We start from the raw sequence: 17,675 nt of genomic DNA, 5'->3' as shown, positions 1-17,675 counted from the left end.
ATTGAGATGACCTAGAAATATAGAAAGTGCCATTGATAAATTGTTTCTTTGAGCTTCATTGTACAAAAGTATCTACATATAAACTAGCACCAGAACTCCCTCAAGCAGAGTATTTACTTTCTAAAAATATACAACATTCAATACTGGTTTATATATTCTCCTGACTAAAAACTGAAAGTTGACTGCTTGCTTATTAGAATAGTGTAACATCCAAATAGTTTTGCTTAGACGGATGGACAGACAGATATCAAACTTGAAATTTTTAGGGACTATGGAAAACTGTTAGACTCAGAACAATAGTGTTTTAAGATAACTTTTTTTTTACATTTACTTTTTGTTTACAGAGTTTGGGTTATTCATACTATCTCCTTATTCCTTTTTTTAATTTCCTAAATGTTCAACATAGTAATTCATTGCTATTATCAACACTGTAATAGAAGCCTCTTAAATCTCCAAGGCAACTTTCTGTGGGTGGGAGATGTTGTCATAGCAAGATTGAAGAGAATAGCATATGGGAATAATGTTCTGAGCTTAGAGAAAATAGTTATTTCAATGAAACTTTATAAATCCTCACACGTAATAAATATTAGGATCAGTTTTTGCAATAGAAGAGTATACTCATCAGGGCAAAACCTGACCCTGGGTTTTCAAAAATGGGTCAGTGATAACTTTAGCAGAGAGTTCATCCAGACAAAGTAAGTGTAAAATTTGAAGATTTTGGTAGAGTTCAGGAGACAAGAAGATCCTAACTGCAAAAGAGAAGACATTTTCTTTCCTAAAAGGGAAAATGATATGACTGCTTTTGCTTAAAAGCAATTTAACTGTAGCATACATTGAGTTTTTGTGGTCAAGAACATAATCCCAAGGCAGCCCCATAATGAAAGACCCTTAAGTGGCTTCTCTGCGAACTTTGCCCTGCTGCCACCAAGGTCAGTGGTCAGCTCTTCTAAAAACTCAGTTCCAGGAATTCATTCAGTAAGTAAAATAATCAGTATTTAGTCAGTACCACCTATGTACTCAGCACTTTGCTAGACATAGTAAGACTTAAAAGAATATAAAAATGGTCTTCTGACCTCAAAAGATTTAAAATCCAGTTAAAATTCAAAAGTAATCTTCTGTACCTAAAATAATAGTGAACAGTATTTTTTTTTTCAAATCTAGACCTGTGATTTTATACTACAATATATAATTAAAGATCGGGCCTGTGATTTCATTAGTACAGGGAACTCCTAAGTAAGGAAGCTTCTGCTACCACTGCAGGTCAGAATTTTCTCTGAAATTTCTAGTCATAGAAAGTTCTCTAGCACACTGAAAGATTAAGTGCCTTGCACAGTGTCACACGGCCACTATGTGTCAGAGGAGAGACATAAATCTTTCTGGGTCTGGGTCTTTCTGGCTCTGAGGACTGTCCTTCTACAATGACACAATGGTATTTATATAAAATTAAGAAATCTGGAAAATGCATGAGCATTTTAAGGCTGTTCAAACTAAAATATAAGGTGTTTTATTTGACTTTAAGGAATATCAGTAGTTTCCTGAAAAGATTATAAAAGAGATTTCCAAAGAGAACTTCCTATTTCGTTGATTTTCTTTACAAAAAGAGAGAATGTTTTCCAAACAGGAAAAGTAAGGCATTGAGATAAAAGATCACAGCTCTACCATAGCAATGTGATATAAGATAGTGAAGGAGAAGAGCAGCTAGGTGGCACACTGGATAGAGTACCATTCCTAGAGTTAGGAAGGCTCATCTTTCTGAATTCAGATTTGGTCTCAGACACTTCCTACCTATGTGACCCTGAGCAATTCACTTAACCCTGTTCACCTCAGTTTCCTAATCTGTAAAATGAGCTGGAGAAGGAAATGGTAAACTACTCCAGTACCTTTGCCAAGAAAATCTCAAATGGGATCACAGAGAGGTCAGACATAACTGAAAAGTGACTGAACAACAAACAACAGTGAGGGGGAGCTGACATATCCATTCATCTACTCTAGCTCTCATTCTGCCAAAAGATAATAATTTCTTGGCTCACCTGAATGATCATTTAATGCTTCAAAAGAGAGAATAGCATGTGATGGCCAAGAACTGGAAATTGAGAGGATGCCCATCAATTGGGGAATAACTGAACAAGTTGTAGTGGCATATGAATGTGATGGAATACTATTGTGCTATAAGAAATGATGAGCAGGCAAACTTCAGAAAAACCTGGAAAGACTTATATGAACTGATGCTGAGTGAAGTGAGCAGAACCAGGAGAACATTGTACACAGTAACAGCCATAGTGTGCAATGACTGACTTTGATAGACTTAGCCCTTCTCAGCAATGCAAGGACCTAAAACAATTCTAAAGGACTCCTAATGGAAAATGCCATCCACGTCCAGAGAAAGAACTATGGAGTCTGAACGTAGAGCGCAGCAGACTATTTTCTTTTTTTCTTTTGTGTTTTTTTCTCCTGTTTCCTCCCATTCATTATGGAAGTGAATGTTGAAAACTAAAAATAAATAAATTAACTTTGAAAAAGAGAGAGAGAAAACAATGAGGAGAATTTCTATTCTGGATCTGATTCTCACCAAGATAGAGGAACTGCTTGTTGGGGTAGGAAAAACTGGAAATGTTGGGGAGAAGTGACCACTCCAACTTAGAACCTGCGATAGAGAAGATTGCCAGATATAATCTGACAAATACTCTTAAGTGTGAGCAAAGCAGATTTTAAGATAAATAGAATCTCAGTGACTAAAATGCTATATGTGGAAAGTCATCCAAGAGTGATAGGAAGTTCTATAAAATAAAATTCTGGATACAAAAGAGCTTCTTTGAAGAGTAAAAAAAATTGTCTTGGAGGACTAATGTGGAGGCACAGGGAACATATCAACCAACTAATATTTCAAATTATGTGTACACAAGTGTCTGTAAAGCTGATGTTTTGTGGTAGCATGGAAGTAACTCTGGGTTCTTGAAGATTATGCCAAAAGTGTATAAGCATCTCTGTCAGATTCTACTGTAATGGAAGGTCTTCAAGTATGACCCTGGCAGTAGACTGAGTCTGCTTTCTGAGGACTAGCCTAGCTAAGTACAGAGAGACTCATTGCCAAAAAGCTGGCCACTTACTGAGAAATACATGGAAAAGCTTGGTTCAAGAAAAAGGAATGAGAGAGACTAAATAATTGTAGACTGCACAGAAGTCTAACCCCTTTATTTCATGAAAATTTTCCTCAAGAAAAAATTGGTAAGCCTAGATATGGTAACCACCAAATAACATTTAAAAAAAGAAACAGATAATATTCTAGCAGACAGAAAAAATCTTGTTATTGATGTGGGAGTTTTCCCTGAATAAGCTGTCTGATGTAATCATAGTCAGACTACTGACTTGTCAGTTCAAAGATAGAATTCGTAAAAAGCAAGAAGGATAATGAGAAAAAAATATAGCACACAATTGAGATAATCCAGTTAAACAAAATAGTCAGCAATGAGAAATGGATATCAGAAATAACATCTATAATAATTGCAATAATTTATTCAAAAGCTAGGCGTAGGTAAAATTTTTTTGCCAGAATAAGAATACCCAGAAACTGCACCTTAGTCAACAAACACTTGACTTACTTGCCAAACAGAGTGAGATGGCAACCAAACACCTATTTAGAGAATATATTTATTTTTTTATATTTTACGAAGAAAAATAAATGAACATTCATCAGCAGTGTGGTCTTCTGAAACAGAGAGAAACTATGGAACATAAAACCAGGTTAAAGAAAGCTCAGTAAGACAATTAAGCAAAGTCATCCCAAAGACACATCATAGCCAAAAAAAAAAAAAACAGAACAAGCAAATATAAACAAAAATGGAAAAGATCTGCAAAGATTAGGATAATAAACCATCAGTGACAAAGGCAAAACCATACATGAAATCTAACATTAAAATCATTTCTATACTTAACAGGAGAGGTAGACGTGACACTAAAGAGAATAAAAATAGGAAAAGTTTCCAGAGGAAACCAAATATACTTAAAAGGAGCCCTGTTCTGGCAGCGGCTAGGTGGCGCCGTGAATAGAGCACCAGCCCTGGAGTCAGGAGGACCTGAGTTCAAATTCGACCTTAGACACTTAACACTTACTAGCCGTGTGACCTTGGGCAAGTCATTTAACACCAATTGCCCTGCCTCCCCCCACCAAAAAGTGGGGGGGGGGGGAGAGCCCTGTTCTGGAAATTAACTGAAGTGCCACTCTCATACCCTAGTAATTAGAACCCTCCCCCCCAAAAAAAATCATCGTCCATACTGTATATTATACTGAAGAATGTAAGCTCCTTGTGGACTGTCTCACTTTTGTATTTACATCCACAGCAGTTAACATAATGCCTGACCCAGAGGGGGTGCTTTAGAAATGTTAGTTGACTGTTTAGAGTGCTTCCATCATCAAATTCACTGAAGTATTATTCTGTTTGCTACTTCTTGCAATAGGTCATCATTGCAAATATGTTGCAGCCTATTTGTGCACATTTTGCAGCTTTCCGGTGCTCTTTGGGTCATTCATAACTTTGACAAATTCAAAAATTATAGGTTTTCCAAGAATTGTAATCCAACCAATTCACCAGGAGAACTTACTGAAATAAAATACTTGAGTGAATCTATGATTTCATCAATATAGATATTCTCTCTAGTAATACAGATCACAGCCCATCCATACTTTCTCATTCCATGCATCTCTTCTCTTTATTCTCTCATCTGTCTTCCACAAGGTTTCCACACATTGTGTTGTGTACCTCCTTCTGGGTCTTTCAACGTTACTTGAATTACCAGCACAGCATGAGGGCCCTGTCTTTCACTACATGACTGGACCTCTCTTTTTCATATTTGTATATCTCTTTAATAATAAGTTTATACTACTTCTGGTATTGGAATCATATTTACTCATGTACAGCTAGGTAGTACAATGAATCGAGGGCCAGGCTTGGCATCAGGAAGACCCAAGTTCAAATCCAGACTCAGACCTTAGCTTGTGATCCTGGGCAAGTCATTTAACCCTATTTGCCTCAGTTTCCTTGTCTGTCAAATTAGCTGGAAAAATAAATGGCAAACTACTCCAGCATTTTGCAAAGAAAACCCCAAATGGAGTCTCAAAGAATCAGACATGACTGAACAACAAAATCAATTTATACTCACCATTCCTCTCTACATAGCCCTGTAGGTTATCCACCTGAATTACTTGTCCTACATATGTATACTGACATCCTAATTCAGTAAACTGGCCATTCAACTGCATGTCGTAGTCAGAACAAAAGATATTTTTCATTTATGTAGTTTTTCCTGAATGAGTTGTTAATTTCATCTCATTGGATATCTTTTAAGAAAAACCTGCAGTATTCTGAAACTCAGTTGCAATCAGCATGTCCATAAACAAGATACACACAGATTATACTCAGTTTCTCAGAGTTAATGTTATTGCCTATAATTTTCTTCATTCCTTTTCTGTTTTCCCCTCTGTGAAGTGTCTTGTAAAATGGTTACCTATTTTCTTTCAACATTATATTATCTACAGCACAGAAATCTGTGTCTGCTTGATCTGGTTCAGTTCCTCATCTCAGTCTCATCATACCTGCCCTTCTACTTCCTCATATCAGGAATTAAAGTGCTGTGTTCCACATGTAGTGGTTTCATGGTAAGGAGTTTGAAAGTATATTGTTATAAAAAAGCTGAAAGCTCTCTCATTTCTTTACTTCTCATTTTAATGCCACTTTTAATTATAAATATTTGATAATGACATGATTTATTTGGGTCTCACATCATGAATTTATTTTTATAGATTTATTTTCTCTTCCTCTATGCTCTGTTATTTGAATGATGTGATACTGTTTGTAATCTCTAACTATCTTCCTTCATGGAATTTTGCAAATGACTTTGTAATCCTAAACCGTTGTTTCCTTTGACTTCCATACCTCCATTTGTCAAGGAAGTCAGGTGGTAGCTGGCCAAGACAGTTTCTATGTTTCTTTGACCTCCTCATCTTGGTAACTCTTTTATGTTGTGTTTTAGAGAGTTGTAGATAATGGTAATGGTCAACATCAATGGCTTTGCCTTTTAAAATTTTTCATCATCAATGGCTTGTTTTTTAATAGATCAGGTTGGAGCCCTCACAATTAGAAGAAGATAATGAATTCATTTTGGATGTGCTTGTGGGCTTCCAGGGAAGGCTACTTGTGGAACTTCCAAGTAGAGAAGGTTGGTATAGGACAAAAGATCAGGAGAGAAATATGACAATTTTGAGACATATCCATAGCTAATGAGATCAATGAGAGAGTATAGAAAAAGAGGGGAGGAGGAAATTATGTGCTTGGAAATTGAAGAAAATAGTCATGATGTATAGGTATGAGACTTTGAAGTTGGTTTCCTTTATTTCTTAAATCTGAACCATGTTTTCAAACATAATTTTTATCATTCTTCCTTTGGTTTGCCTTTACTTTTTTTTATAATCATGATTTTTACTGGTTCTTTCGTTGGTTATCAGTACAAAAGTATTATGAATAATTTGTACATTTTTAATGTAATTATCAAAAATCTAAAAATCATGTAGGTTTAATCTTTTTGTAAACTTATTATTCCAGTGACTTCACAGGCCTTGGCTTCCATGTTCCTATGACTTGACATGAAGATCTAGTGTTTGTTTGCTGTGCCAGTTCCTAGGCTTGTTTGCCTTCCTTAGAGGAGTGATTCTTTTACATTGCTAGTATTTCAGCAAGGCAGAAAATGATTCTATCAGTGTCTGGTTTTTTGTCCATTTCCCATTTTTCAGTATCAATAGCTTATTTGAATGTCAGGTAGTAATTGGTCAGGTAAAAAATACATTTAACATTTTTAGCATAAAAATGAATCCTAAACTTTTCAGATGAAAAGGTTTTTGAAAGATCTCAAGAAACTTATTTTGATATAAGTAAAAATATGCCTTTGTTTCATGTAAATTGACAAAAATCACACTTGTAAAGTTTTCATTTTAATGATCACATTGCCAAAAACTGAAGAAGCAGTTTTATGTGAGAAATAATTATAGCAAAAAACAAGATGGATAGAGAAGATAGGTAATTGAAATATTAAGATATTTAAAATTCATGGTCATAATTCCCAGTTGTAATCGGTGTTATGCTCCATTTAGCATAATCATAAAATTTGCCAATGGAATGTTATATGTATGCAGAAGACAGCCAATGCCTTCCTTTATCAATGTTCCATCAACCCCTACAATAAAATATAAACTCCTTTGTATCATTGACTGTAATCCTGCAAGCCTCGATGAATATTACTCCTCCTCCCACACTTTGCAATTCAGCCGGACTGCCTTCCTCTTTCCTCTTCTTCACTGAATCCCTCTCTGTCCTCCTGTAAGACTCATCTCAAGTACCATCTCCTGCATAAAGCCTTTCCAGATTGTTTCCCATCAACTGCTAGTGCCCCCATTCCAAACTACCTTGCATTTAACTACTTTGAATACATTTATATTTACTAACTTTATCCTGTATATCATTATACATATGTGTGTATTTGTTATCTCTGTCATTAGAATTTGCTCTTTGCAAATGAGAATTATTTCCTTCTTTATCCTAGTATCCCCAACTTGTAGCACATTTCCTGGCACATAGTAGATTAGATATATTAGTTCCTTTGTCATAGGTTAAAGATCTAGTTCATATACCAGTGAATAAGTTAAATCTTTTTGGATGGTCCAAGACTGCGATTTCTAGCACCTACAACCCCTTTGTAGGACTATACATACACAGTCATGGCAAAAAACAGGAGGTGATCATTTGAACCTGAGAGCCATTTTTTTTTGTTAGTTTGTTGGCAAATCCTGTTCAACTTACTCTATTCTTAGCTATTTTGATCCTCATATATTAAGTTCAACTTGATACCAGTTTCACACTTGAAACTTTTTTATCTTGGTAGAACAGCAGAACTTTTTGCTTTGCTGGCAAAGTCTTCAAAAATCCAAGGAAAGCATGTATTATCTTTTACTACATTAAGAGAGATATAGCATCCAGAAAAAAGTAATAGTTTCTTTAGCCCAATGTCCAGAAGTAAAATAGGTTACCTCTGAAGATAGTAGGCTCCATCTCACTAGAAGTTTTCAAGCATAGGCTGGATGATCATTTGTCACATAAATGATAAAGAGCACCCTTTTCCAAGAATCTTTCATTCCTCTTTGGGCTCTACTCTTGATTCTCTGGAGTTTCCTCCATCATAATCCAGTGACCTTCTCACCCTGAAAGATTACTCCATCCCTGGGAGTGCCTTCCTTTGATTGATCAGGTCTTCCCAGAACCTCCATAACTAAGGAATGTGCCCAGATCACTTATGTTCACTCCTTCATTCCTATCTAGGCTCCGCTTTTGATTCTCTGGATGTAATTTTCCACAACTTCCCACCATATTGTGTCTTGAATGTTGCAGTAGTTATGGAGTATGTCTTATGCACAGTCCAAATAGAATAGGTCCTACAGATACTTCTGCAGTCCAGATGGCATTGTGCTGATTACATTAAACCACAATATAGTGTAGTTCCTGTCAAGTAAGGTGAGTAACCATCAAGAAACTTTGGACTATTTAAGTTATACATGAAAAAGGCAAGTGGTTGAAGAATATATACTGCCCAGATGTTGATATGTAATAAAATGGGGAGCCAGAACACATATCTTTGACATGAATTTCCAATGGACCATGAGCTGGATCTCGTCTGAAGATGAGAAAAACAGTAGATTGATTGATTGCATAATCCCAAATTTGCCCTCATGCAAAACCTCATCTTTTTAATAACACTTTTCCTAGCAATGCTTTTTGGCTGCCAATCATAGAATACCACAATCCACAGTGAATCAGAAGTTAAAGTGACATAAAAGATGATGGAGAGGGGCGTCTAGGTGGCACAGTGAATAGAGCACCAGCCCTGGAATCAGGAGGACCTGAGTTCAAATCCTGCCTGAGACACTTAACACAAAAAACTAGCCATGCAACCTTGGGCAAGTCACTTAACCCCAGTTGCCCTCCAAAAAGAAAAAAAGATGATGGAGACATGCATGGTGTACTCTTTAACACATCACCAAAAATGAATTGCATGGTAGAAGTGGCTCAGAAATATATATATTGCCAAGGATATGTGTGATTGGAAAAGGAAATGGGTTGGTCTCAAATGCAAGTGAAAACATGTAGACAAACCAAATGCCAGACTTGGAGCCATAGAATGTTAAATATTTAGAGGAAAGGCTTCAGCATATTAGATAAATCCTCTGTGGAAGATCTGGACATGGATGGGATGATAACGCATGGATATGTTTTGTTCTGTTGATGGGAGTATTCACATTGATAAGATCATAGAGGCATTGACGTGTTGAGAAGAGCTAATGATAGTGCACTCCATAGAGCAGCAGCAATGTTCTAATACAACTAGTCAAGGAAAGTAAGAGTGAGACAGAGCTCAAGAATCTGTGTCAGTATTAAAACACAAGAGGTAGCTAGGTGGCACAGTGGATAGAGCACCAGCCCCAGGAGATACAAACAGCTCCCTTTTTAAAAATTAGCACTTATTTTTTAACTTTGGAAGCCAAGTACATTGTTACTCTAAGACTGGATTTTGTCTTTCCTCTTTGCAGACTCCTTGATGATAGGGATTATTTAATTTCAATCTCATCTTCTCTGAACTTTAAGCACTCTAGTTTGTGATATACATATATATATATACATATATATATACATATATATATATATATATATAATCTGTAAAGTAGTCAGCAATTTTTGGCAGCTGTTGAAGATGACTTTCTTTGATTCCTCTCTTCTCTCAAGTTCTTAGCAACCTGTGCAAAGCAGAGCATAGAAGTCATCTCAAAGCCTTGGCAGTCGCTAGCTGCTACCAGATCTTTCTGTTCTTTTTCAGTTAAAAGGCAATTACTGTATATCAGGACCTGGAAAGCAGCACTGTCCTGGATAGTTTCCAGTCTCTTTTCAGAGCAAAGTTTGAAACAGAATGAATGTGTTACAGTGTGGCACACACTTGTGCTAGGCTTAGGGAACCACAGGGGAGAGAATTTTTATGCATATGTATATGTAGATATACAAAATAGCTACAGAATAGATAGGAAGTAATTTGGGGGAAGGTCATCTAGAAGGTGGCTAGAGCTCATCTTCATGAGCAAATCACTTAAGCCTGTTTAGCTCAGTTTTCTCATCTATAAAATCACCTGAAGAGGGAAATGGCAAACCACTCCAGTATTTTTGCCAAGAAAACCCCAAAATGGGGTCACAGAGTCAAACACGACTAAAATGACTAACTTGGGGAAAAGGCACTAACAGTTGGGGACATCAGTAAAAACTTCATATAGAAGTTTGTGTTAAAACTGAGCTTTGGGGAGGGGGGGAGGGTGGCTAGGTGGTGCAGTAAATAGAACACCATCCCTGGAGTCAGGAGGACCTGAGTTCAAATCCAGCCTTAGACACTTAACACAAAACTAGCTGTGTGACCTTGGACAAGTCACTTAACCCCAATCGCCCTACCTTCCCCTCTCCAAAAAGCAAAAAAAAAGAAAAATCTAAAAAAAAAACAACTGAGTCTTAGGGGACAACTAGGTGGCATAGTGAGTAGAGCACCAGCCCCAGAGTCAGGAGGACCTGAGTTCAAATGCGGCCTCAGACACTTAACACTTACTAGCTGTGTGACCATGGGCAAGTCACTTAACCCAAACTGTCCTGCCTTCCCCCCTCCAAAAAGACAAAAAAAAAAACCTGAACCTTGAGGGAAACTAGGGATTCTAAGAGACAGGTAAGGAGTGAGTAAATTCCAGGCATGGAAAATAGCCTATAGCAAGGCATAGTCATGCAAGATTCACTGTTTAGTTAGAAGACCTATTTTGATCAAGGTAAGTTAGAACTAGGTTCTAAAAGGCAAATGAAGACTTAATCCTTCAACTAATAAGGTGCCACTAGAGTTTATTGAATAGAGGAGTCATTTGTGCTTCAGGAAAATCAATTTGGTAGCTAATTGGTGGGTATATTTAAGTGAAGAGAGACTTACATCAGGGAAAATAATTAGGAGGGTCCTGGACAGTGCATAGCAGAGTATGAATTTATTAACTGCTTCTTGACTTGACTGAACTAGGTTACTAACTGTGAGTGAAGAGATCTTGTGAAAATAAAAATTATAAAAAAAATGGCACTGATTAGACAGGGTAAGTGATTTGAGGATGATGTTAAAGTTGCAAGATTGAGTAACTGATGGTAATGCCCTTAATAGAAATAGGGTAGTTTACAAAAGAAATGGGTTTGGAGGAAAGATGAGTTCTGTATTGAACCTGTGGAGTTTGAGGTGCTTGTGGGATATCAGCTGAAAAGTACTATATGTATAGCATAATGATTCCTTGTTTGGCTATTTACTTTTATCTGCTCCCATATTTGTCCCTTCCTCATGTTAGTTAGCAGTGGATTCACATACTTCTGGAAGTAATGGTTGAATGGGTCATATTTCAAGCCATGCTTACAAGACAGCCATGTTTCTCTTTCTGGCACAGAAGAGTATATATTCTTTCCTCATTAAATTTCATTCTTAGGTGCTGAGATATTGCAGTAGCTCCTGCCAGAGAACTGTTGAAGTAAATAAAAATTTTAATTGAGATGACAAAGCACAGATAACCTAAATTAATTTAATTCTCCTGTTAGTTAGCAGGAGAGTCTCCTGCTAACTAACATGAGAGCAAGTAAGGGCAGGCAGCCAGATGAGCAGCTGTGATTTCCTAGAAGGTACAAGCTATAATTAGTATGAGACACCAAGATAGAGTAGTTCCAGTTTATAGGAGTCTGCCCACAGCTAAGCTAACTCCCACTGTGTGCATGTGTGCTTAAAGCAGCATTTAACTCTACGGTATCACTATCATTCTTAATACACCTTTGTATATATTAGGTACTTAAATAGTTACTGTATTTATGAATTGGTGAACAGGGTTTTGTAAATAAGAGCTGAAGAAATTTGGAGACATTGAAATGTCTACAATACATATGGGGATTTGAACCCAGATAATAATATGAACCAACTCCATGATGATGTTGGAGTGTGCTTTAAAGAGAAGCAGCTGATTAGAAGAGTGAATTGTTTAAGTGATGGAGTATGTTAGACCAGAAGGCAAAAAGTCATTATACAGGTGAACAATACAGGCCAGTTGTTCATGTGATCCAGGGAAAACTTACTTTCTCTGTCAGCAGTACTGCCACATTCAGGAGGATTGTAAGTTGTCAACACTCATACCAGCAGTTATGTAGGAAGAACCCCCAGCAAGTATGTAGTACAAGCACAGTATTTTCATTTGGTTGAGTTACTTGAAGTTTGGTAAGAGCAATTGCTCCTTCTGGTTGTTATGTTCTCTGATGCCGAAAGGAGCATTGGCTGGAAACAAAATGAAGGGGAAAAATAAGTTAGTTTCTGTATATCTGTCTGCTATATATAAACCAACTCCTTTCCCTAATTTTTTATGCTCTCCAGTTTTATATCAGATGTCGCCTAGAGTATTCACAACATATTATATTGTATTATATCATATCATATACAGATGTATTCTAGTCTTTAGTAGGGAAACAATTGTTTTAGATAGCCACTTAGTGTGCCTTTTCTCACTTCGTAATAGTTTGTTGAAATATTGTCAGGATAAAAGGAAAGGTGCAGAATTATTGGGGGGATAAAGGGAAAGATTTAATATTGTATATGAAAAAATACTAAGCCCTGTTTCTAAGAAATTGTCAGGTACTTCATTCACTAGTAGGGTCAGAAGTGTCTTGCTAATGAAACATGACAGCCTGCTAACATGCAACAGGTGGAAAACTCAGTCTTACAGGCCTTGGGAACATTTTTATTATTGCCAGCATTTTGGTAAGGCTGTACAATCAGCTGTTGTGTATCAGGCAGGTGCTTCTCTAACACTGATGTGAGATGTGTCCAGACTCTCTTCTTAAACATCAGACTTTATTTTACTACCTTGGGTATAGCTGAAAATATAGGGAATAACTATAAAATGAGATCCTAAATCCTAAGTAACCAGTGTATTTTCCTGGGAGGGAAATCCAAGGAAAAACTAAATATATAAATACTTTTCATAGAACTTGGAATATAGCACAGAGTCCTGGCCTCTGAGTCAGGTATCTCGTCCTCTATGAGAATTTATTAACTGACATTTCAAAAGGCCTACATGGGGAATTTAAGGATTAATTTGGTAACAAACTCACTTCACTCACTGTATTCAGACAAAAGATATTATCTATAGAGTGGTTGTAGAAGGTAAAAGAGCCATATGAATTGTAGTCCTGTCTTTCAAGTGAGAAATTTCCACTAGCCTTTATTGAAACTAATTTCATAAGAGCCCATTAAAATAGGATTACTATCTAGATTGACCCAATGGTGAATGGCACAGTAAAAGCCCTGAAGTAGCAGGAGGGTTAGGAATGTCATCTCTGATTACTCACCCATGGGGTTGGGTATTTTTGTTCATCTTTTGTCTAAATGCAGTTTTTTGCTTCTTGTGTTGATGAAAAGCTCAGCAATCTCTCCTTTCAGAGTGGTAGAAATGGAAAAATGTATTGTTTTAGTAGTTAGTTGCTCTCTAGTAATTATGTGAAATTAATTGTGACTAGAAGGGATTGGGGTTTCAGGAAGTTTTATTTAAATTTCTGATTTTGATTGAAACATATTAGAAGGGAAATCACAAAAAAGTTTGAATTTTCCCAGCCAGATTGTCCCTGATTGTCTCTATTCTTTTACCTCAGATAATCCAGCCCCTCTTAGAACTTGACCAGAACCGCAGCAAATTGAAGTTGTACATTGGACATCTGACGTCTCTCTGCCACGACAGAGATCCCCTGATTCTGCGAGGACTAACTCCACCTGCCTCCTATCACCTGGACGATGATCGGGCAGCTTGGGAAAGTGAGCTGCAGAAGATGACCCGGGAACAGGTCAGTTGATACCTGGACCACCATGAAAATTTACTAAAGTATCAACCTGTAGAGTGTGCCACATAGAGTCCCTAGCTGTAGAACAAATGTCACTTTGACTCTGTCTAGAAAGCAGTTCCATGTGATCTGCAAAGGGAAAGAATGCCATTCTTGGGTGTTATGAATATGAAAACTGCTTTGTTACTCTAACCACTTAAGGGAAGTCTGAACTGCTGGAGGCTTAACATGGATGAGACAGGACACAAAACCCCAGAACAGCCTCCAAGATACGTTACTCCAAGAGTCCATTCTTAGAAGAGGTTTCACAGCCTGTTGAAATGTTGACTTTTCTGCACAGCAGTAGTAACTAATAATAGCTAATGTTTATAGAGTGTTTTCCACGTATTACCTTGTTCATTCTCACAACCACCCTATAAGGTAGATGCAGTTGTTATCTCCATTTTACAGATGACAAAACTGAGGCTGATAGTTTAAGCAACTTGTGCTTAGACACATGATTAGTGTAAATGTTTGAGGCATGATTCAAACTTGAGTCTTCCTGACTTCAGGTCCAGCACTTGTCCACTTAGCTTCCTTAGATATACCAGATGTCCTTCTCTGCCAATATTTATATAGAAAAATCTGGTGTTGCCCTTGTATATCTTTACAAAAGAAACCTCCTTGAGAGGAGCGGCTGCTTTGTCTTTGTATCACTGGGACCTGTCATAATGCCTTGTACAAAGTAAGAATTTAGGAAAGGCCTGTTAAATTGGAGGCACAGCTGGAAGGGGAGATTGAACACACACGAAAATGGGAGCAGGTAGAGAGATGACAACACTGGGGATCAGCATAAAGGCTTGTTAGCAAAAGCAGAATGAAAAGGACACTGTGAGGAGATGGAATAAGTGGAGTCTGAGGCAGTAGAGAGAAAACAGAGGTGAGCAGGGAAACCGAACACCACAGTGGTTGTCAAGGATTAAAGGGAGTGCATTCTAAAGCCAGAGACAGATAAAGAGGTAGGAGGTAGGGCAAGCTTTAAACTGTGATTCCAAGCATTCTGCCTTCAGTATTAGCCACAGGCTATTATCCACAGAATCTCAGAGTTTGAAGGGAACTCAAGTGGTGTAGCTCAACTCATACCTGAATGAGAATACCCTCCACACATACTTAACATGTGGTCATCCTGGTTTGGCTTAAAGACCTCCCATGAGGAGAAGCCTATTGCCTCCTAAAGCAACCCTTTCTTCTTTTGGATAGCATTAATCATTAGGAAGTTTTCCTTATATGAAGTCTAAATTTATCTCTTTATACCTTTTACCCTCTGCTCCAGGTTCTGCTCTTGGAGGCCAAACAAAACCAGCCTCTCTCACATGACAGCCTTTCAGATATTTAAAGACAGTTGCCACATTATCAGTTTCCTAAAGCTTTATGAGGTTCCCATACACACTGACATTGGAGCTAATAATTTTTTCTAATTAATATTTCTCAGTTTTTAAACTTTTATTATTAAGAAAATGGTGGTTGGGGCAGCCAGGTGGCTCAGTGAGTAAGAGCACCGGCTCCAGTGTCAGGATGACCTGGATCAAATCAAAAATATTATCTCAGTGTTATAATGGTTTTACTCACTTCCCTATAATATATTACCAAATAATTAATGTAGTTAGCAATCTAGTTAATTGTCTTTGCTCTCCTAATTGGTGAAAGCTTGCAATTCCTAGCCTGCCCCACTCAGCAAACCATGATTCACCTTTGTGCTGCAGTTCAATTTATTTACCCACCTCTCCATCTCATTTTCTATTCTGGAACAGTAATCAAACTGATACTGCCTTTGCTTCTAGAAATCATTTGCTTCCTAAATCATAACACTCTTCTCTCCCCACCAATCCCCTATATAAATTATCTCCACCTATTAGAATGTAAGCTCCTTGAGGGCAAGGGTTGTTGCTCTCTAGTATTTATGTCTTTATTACTTAGCCAGTGTCTGGCATATAGTAAATATTTAATAAATGCTTTTTCACTCATTCATTCACTTCATTTGCTATATATGAAAGCTACACTGTTCTCAGAGTTCTACTTTAGTGTATCTATAGGCTTTTGTAATGAATTTTTTCCTTTAGAGAGAGGGAAAGAATGAAAATAATTTTTTCACTTGTTTCCCTTCAATTAAAGAGAATTACTTTTCAAAATTTTATTTTATTTCCAAAATCTCTCCCTCCCCATCTTCCTCTCCCTTCACCTATTAAGTTGAAATCCATGCTTAGTAATGTTTCTAGTGAAACTGGTTCCAAATTTTTTAAAAAGCCCATTACAAATATACACAGTCATACAAAACAAATTCTTACATTAACCATGTCTAAAAAAAAGAAAGAAAGGAAAAGAATTTGCATTAGACTGCACTCTGAGTCTATCCCTTCTCTATGTGGAGATGGGTAACCATGTATTTCATCATGGGTCTTGTCATTGAAGTTCCTACAAGTTTCAGAGTTGATTGTCCTCACATTATTGCTGTTACTGTATAAAATTGCTCTTTTGATTCTTCTCACTTCACTCTGTACCAGCTCAATTGAGAATTCCCAGGTTTTTCTAAAACCATCTCCTTGATCATTTCTTATAGCACAATAATATTCCATCACATTCATATGCCACAACTGGTTTAGCCATTCCCCAACTGATGGACTTCCAAAAGGAAATTTTTATAGTAAATGCTAATAGGTACTTAGTGAAAATGTAGCTAAAGACCTACTCAAAATACTGGTACATATGGACAATCAGTATTAAAGGTCACTCTCCTTTGGAGAGATTTTCTTTAAATTTTACAAAAAAAAGCAAAGCCTGTTAAAGAAAGAATAGTCATAGCAAAATGGTTTAATATTTGTTGTTTTTCAAGCTATTTGCACATGAAACTACTTGTCATTAAAAGGGGGGGGGGGAATGTTATTTTTCTCCAGATCTGCAATTTAGATATACCTAGGTAGATTTAATTCAGACTTTACTAGGGGAAAAAACATAACCTTTGGAATAAGGTCAAGCATGGAAATTTTCAACCCAAAATTTTTTTTAGAAAGTTATAAGTGAATGAAGCCAGAGATTCATAATGAGAATGACCTTGTGGACTAGGTGTTGGCAGATACCATTTCGAGCGCTAGCTATTGTGCCCTCTTGCAAGTTTTCTATTAGCACCATCATGTTTCTGTCGACTCCGAGTGGTCTTTCATTACTAAGGTTGCAGTTTCAGTGAGGCCTGTGTTCTATCTTTGTGTTCGTTAATGTTTCTTGTGAAACTGTTTTCCAGTTTTAAACCACAAAACAAGAAGGAACAGATTTTAAGAAGTTTCAGTGCCTAAATCTTCCCTCACTCAATTCAACCAAATGACAGTTTTCTTCATCAGCTGACCAATTTCTTGGCATGGTAGAAGTTGAAGACTCTGACGCAGGAAGTTTTGTTTTTGTCTTTGCCTGTGTACTATTTACATCATGACAGAGTTGTAGACAAAGTAACATTAAAAATGATTAAAGTTGAAAAAATGGGAAGGTTGCAGCTGCCGCCACCGTAATAGATTTTTCCCTTATTTCTAGAACATTGTTGGGTTATCACTTAACTGAATGAATAGTCAGGCTCCTTTTCTGATTTATTCCCCCAACCAGTAAACTGAGAGAGTAGAATTTTGAAGGGGTGGAAGGATTAATAATGATGACCTTTAATATTACAGAAAGGTTTCTCTGTGGAAG

General features: G+C 37.0%; 1 protein-coding gene across 12 annotated transcripts in view; it reads left to right on the top strand.

The window, feature by feature from the left end:
- The window catches only part of ERC1 (ELKS/RAB6-interacting/CAST family member 1), a 496,604-nt gene that overhangs the window by 363,122 nt on the left and 115,807 nt on the right, over window positions 1-17,675 (top strand). For all 12 annotated transcript variants that reach the window (XM_069094346.1, XM_069094345.1, XM_069094342.1 and 9 more), the window contains one exon: window positions 13,779-13,967. In XM_069094346.1, coding sequence (XP_068950447.1) covers window positions 13,779-13,967 — 189 coding nt within the window. The remainder of the gene's footprint in view (window positions 1-13,778; window positions 13,968-17,675) is intronic.

This window comes from Petaurus breviceps, unplaced genomic scaffold, assembly GCF_028583685.1.
Source record: "Petaurus breviceps papuanus isolate PSGF00001 unplaced genomic scaffold, PetGlider_PUasm1.0 216, whole genome shotgun sequence".
In the NCBI taxonomy this organism is placed as follows: Eukaryota; Metazoa; Chordata; class Mammalia; order Diprotodontia; family Petauridae; genus Petaurus; species Petaurus breviceps.
Note: the sequence above shows the minus strand (reverse complement) of the source record. Positions and strands in the feature narration are given on the sequence as shown.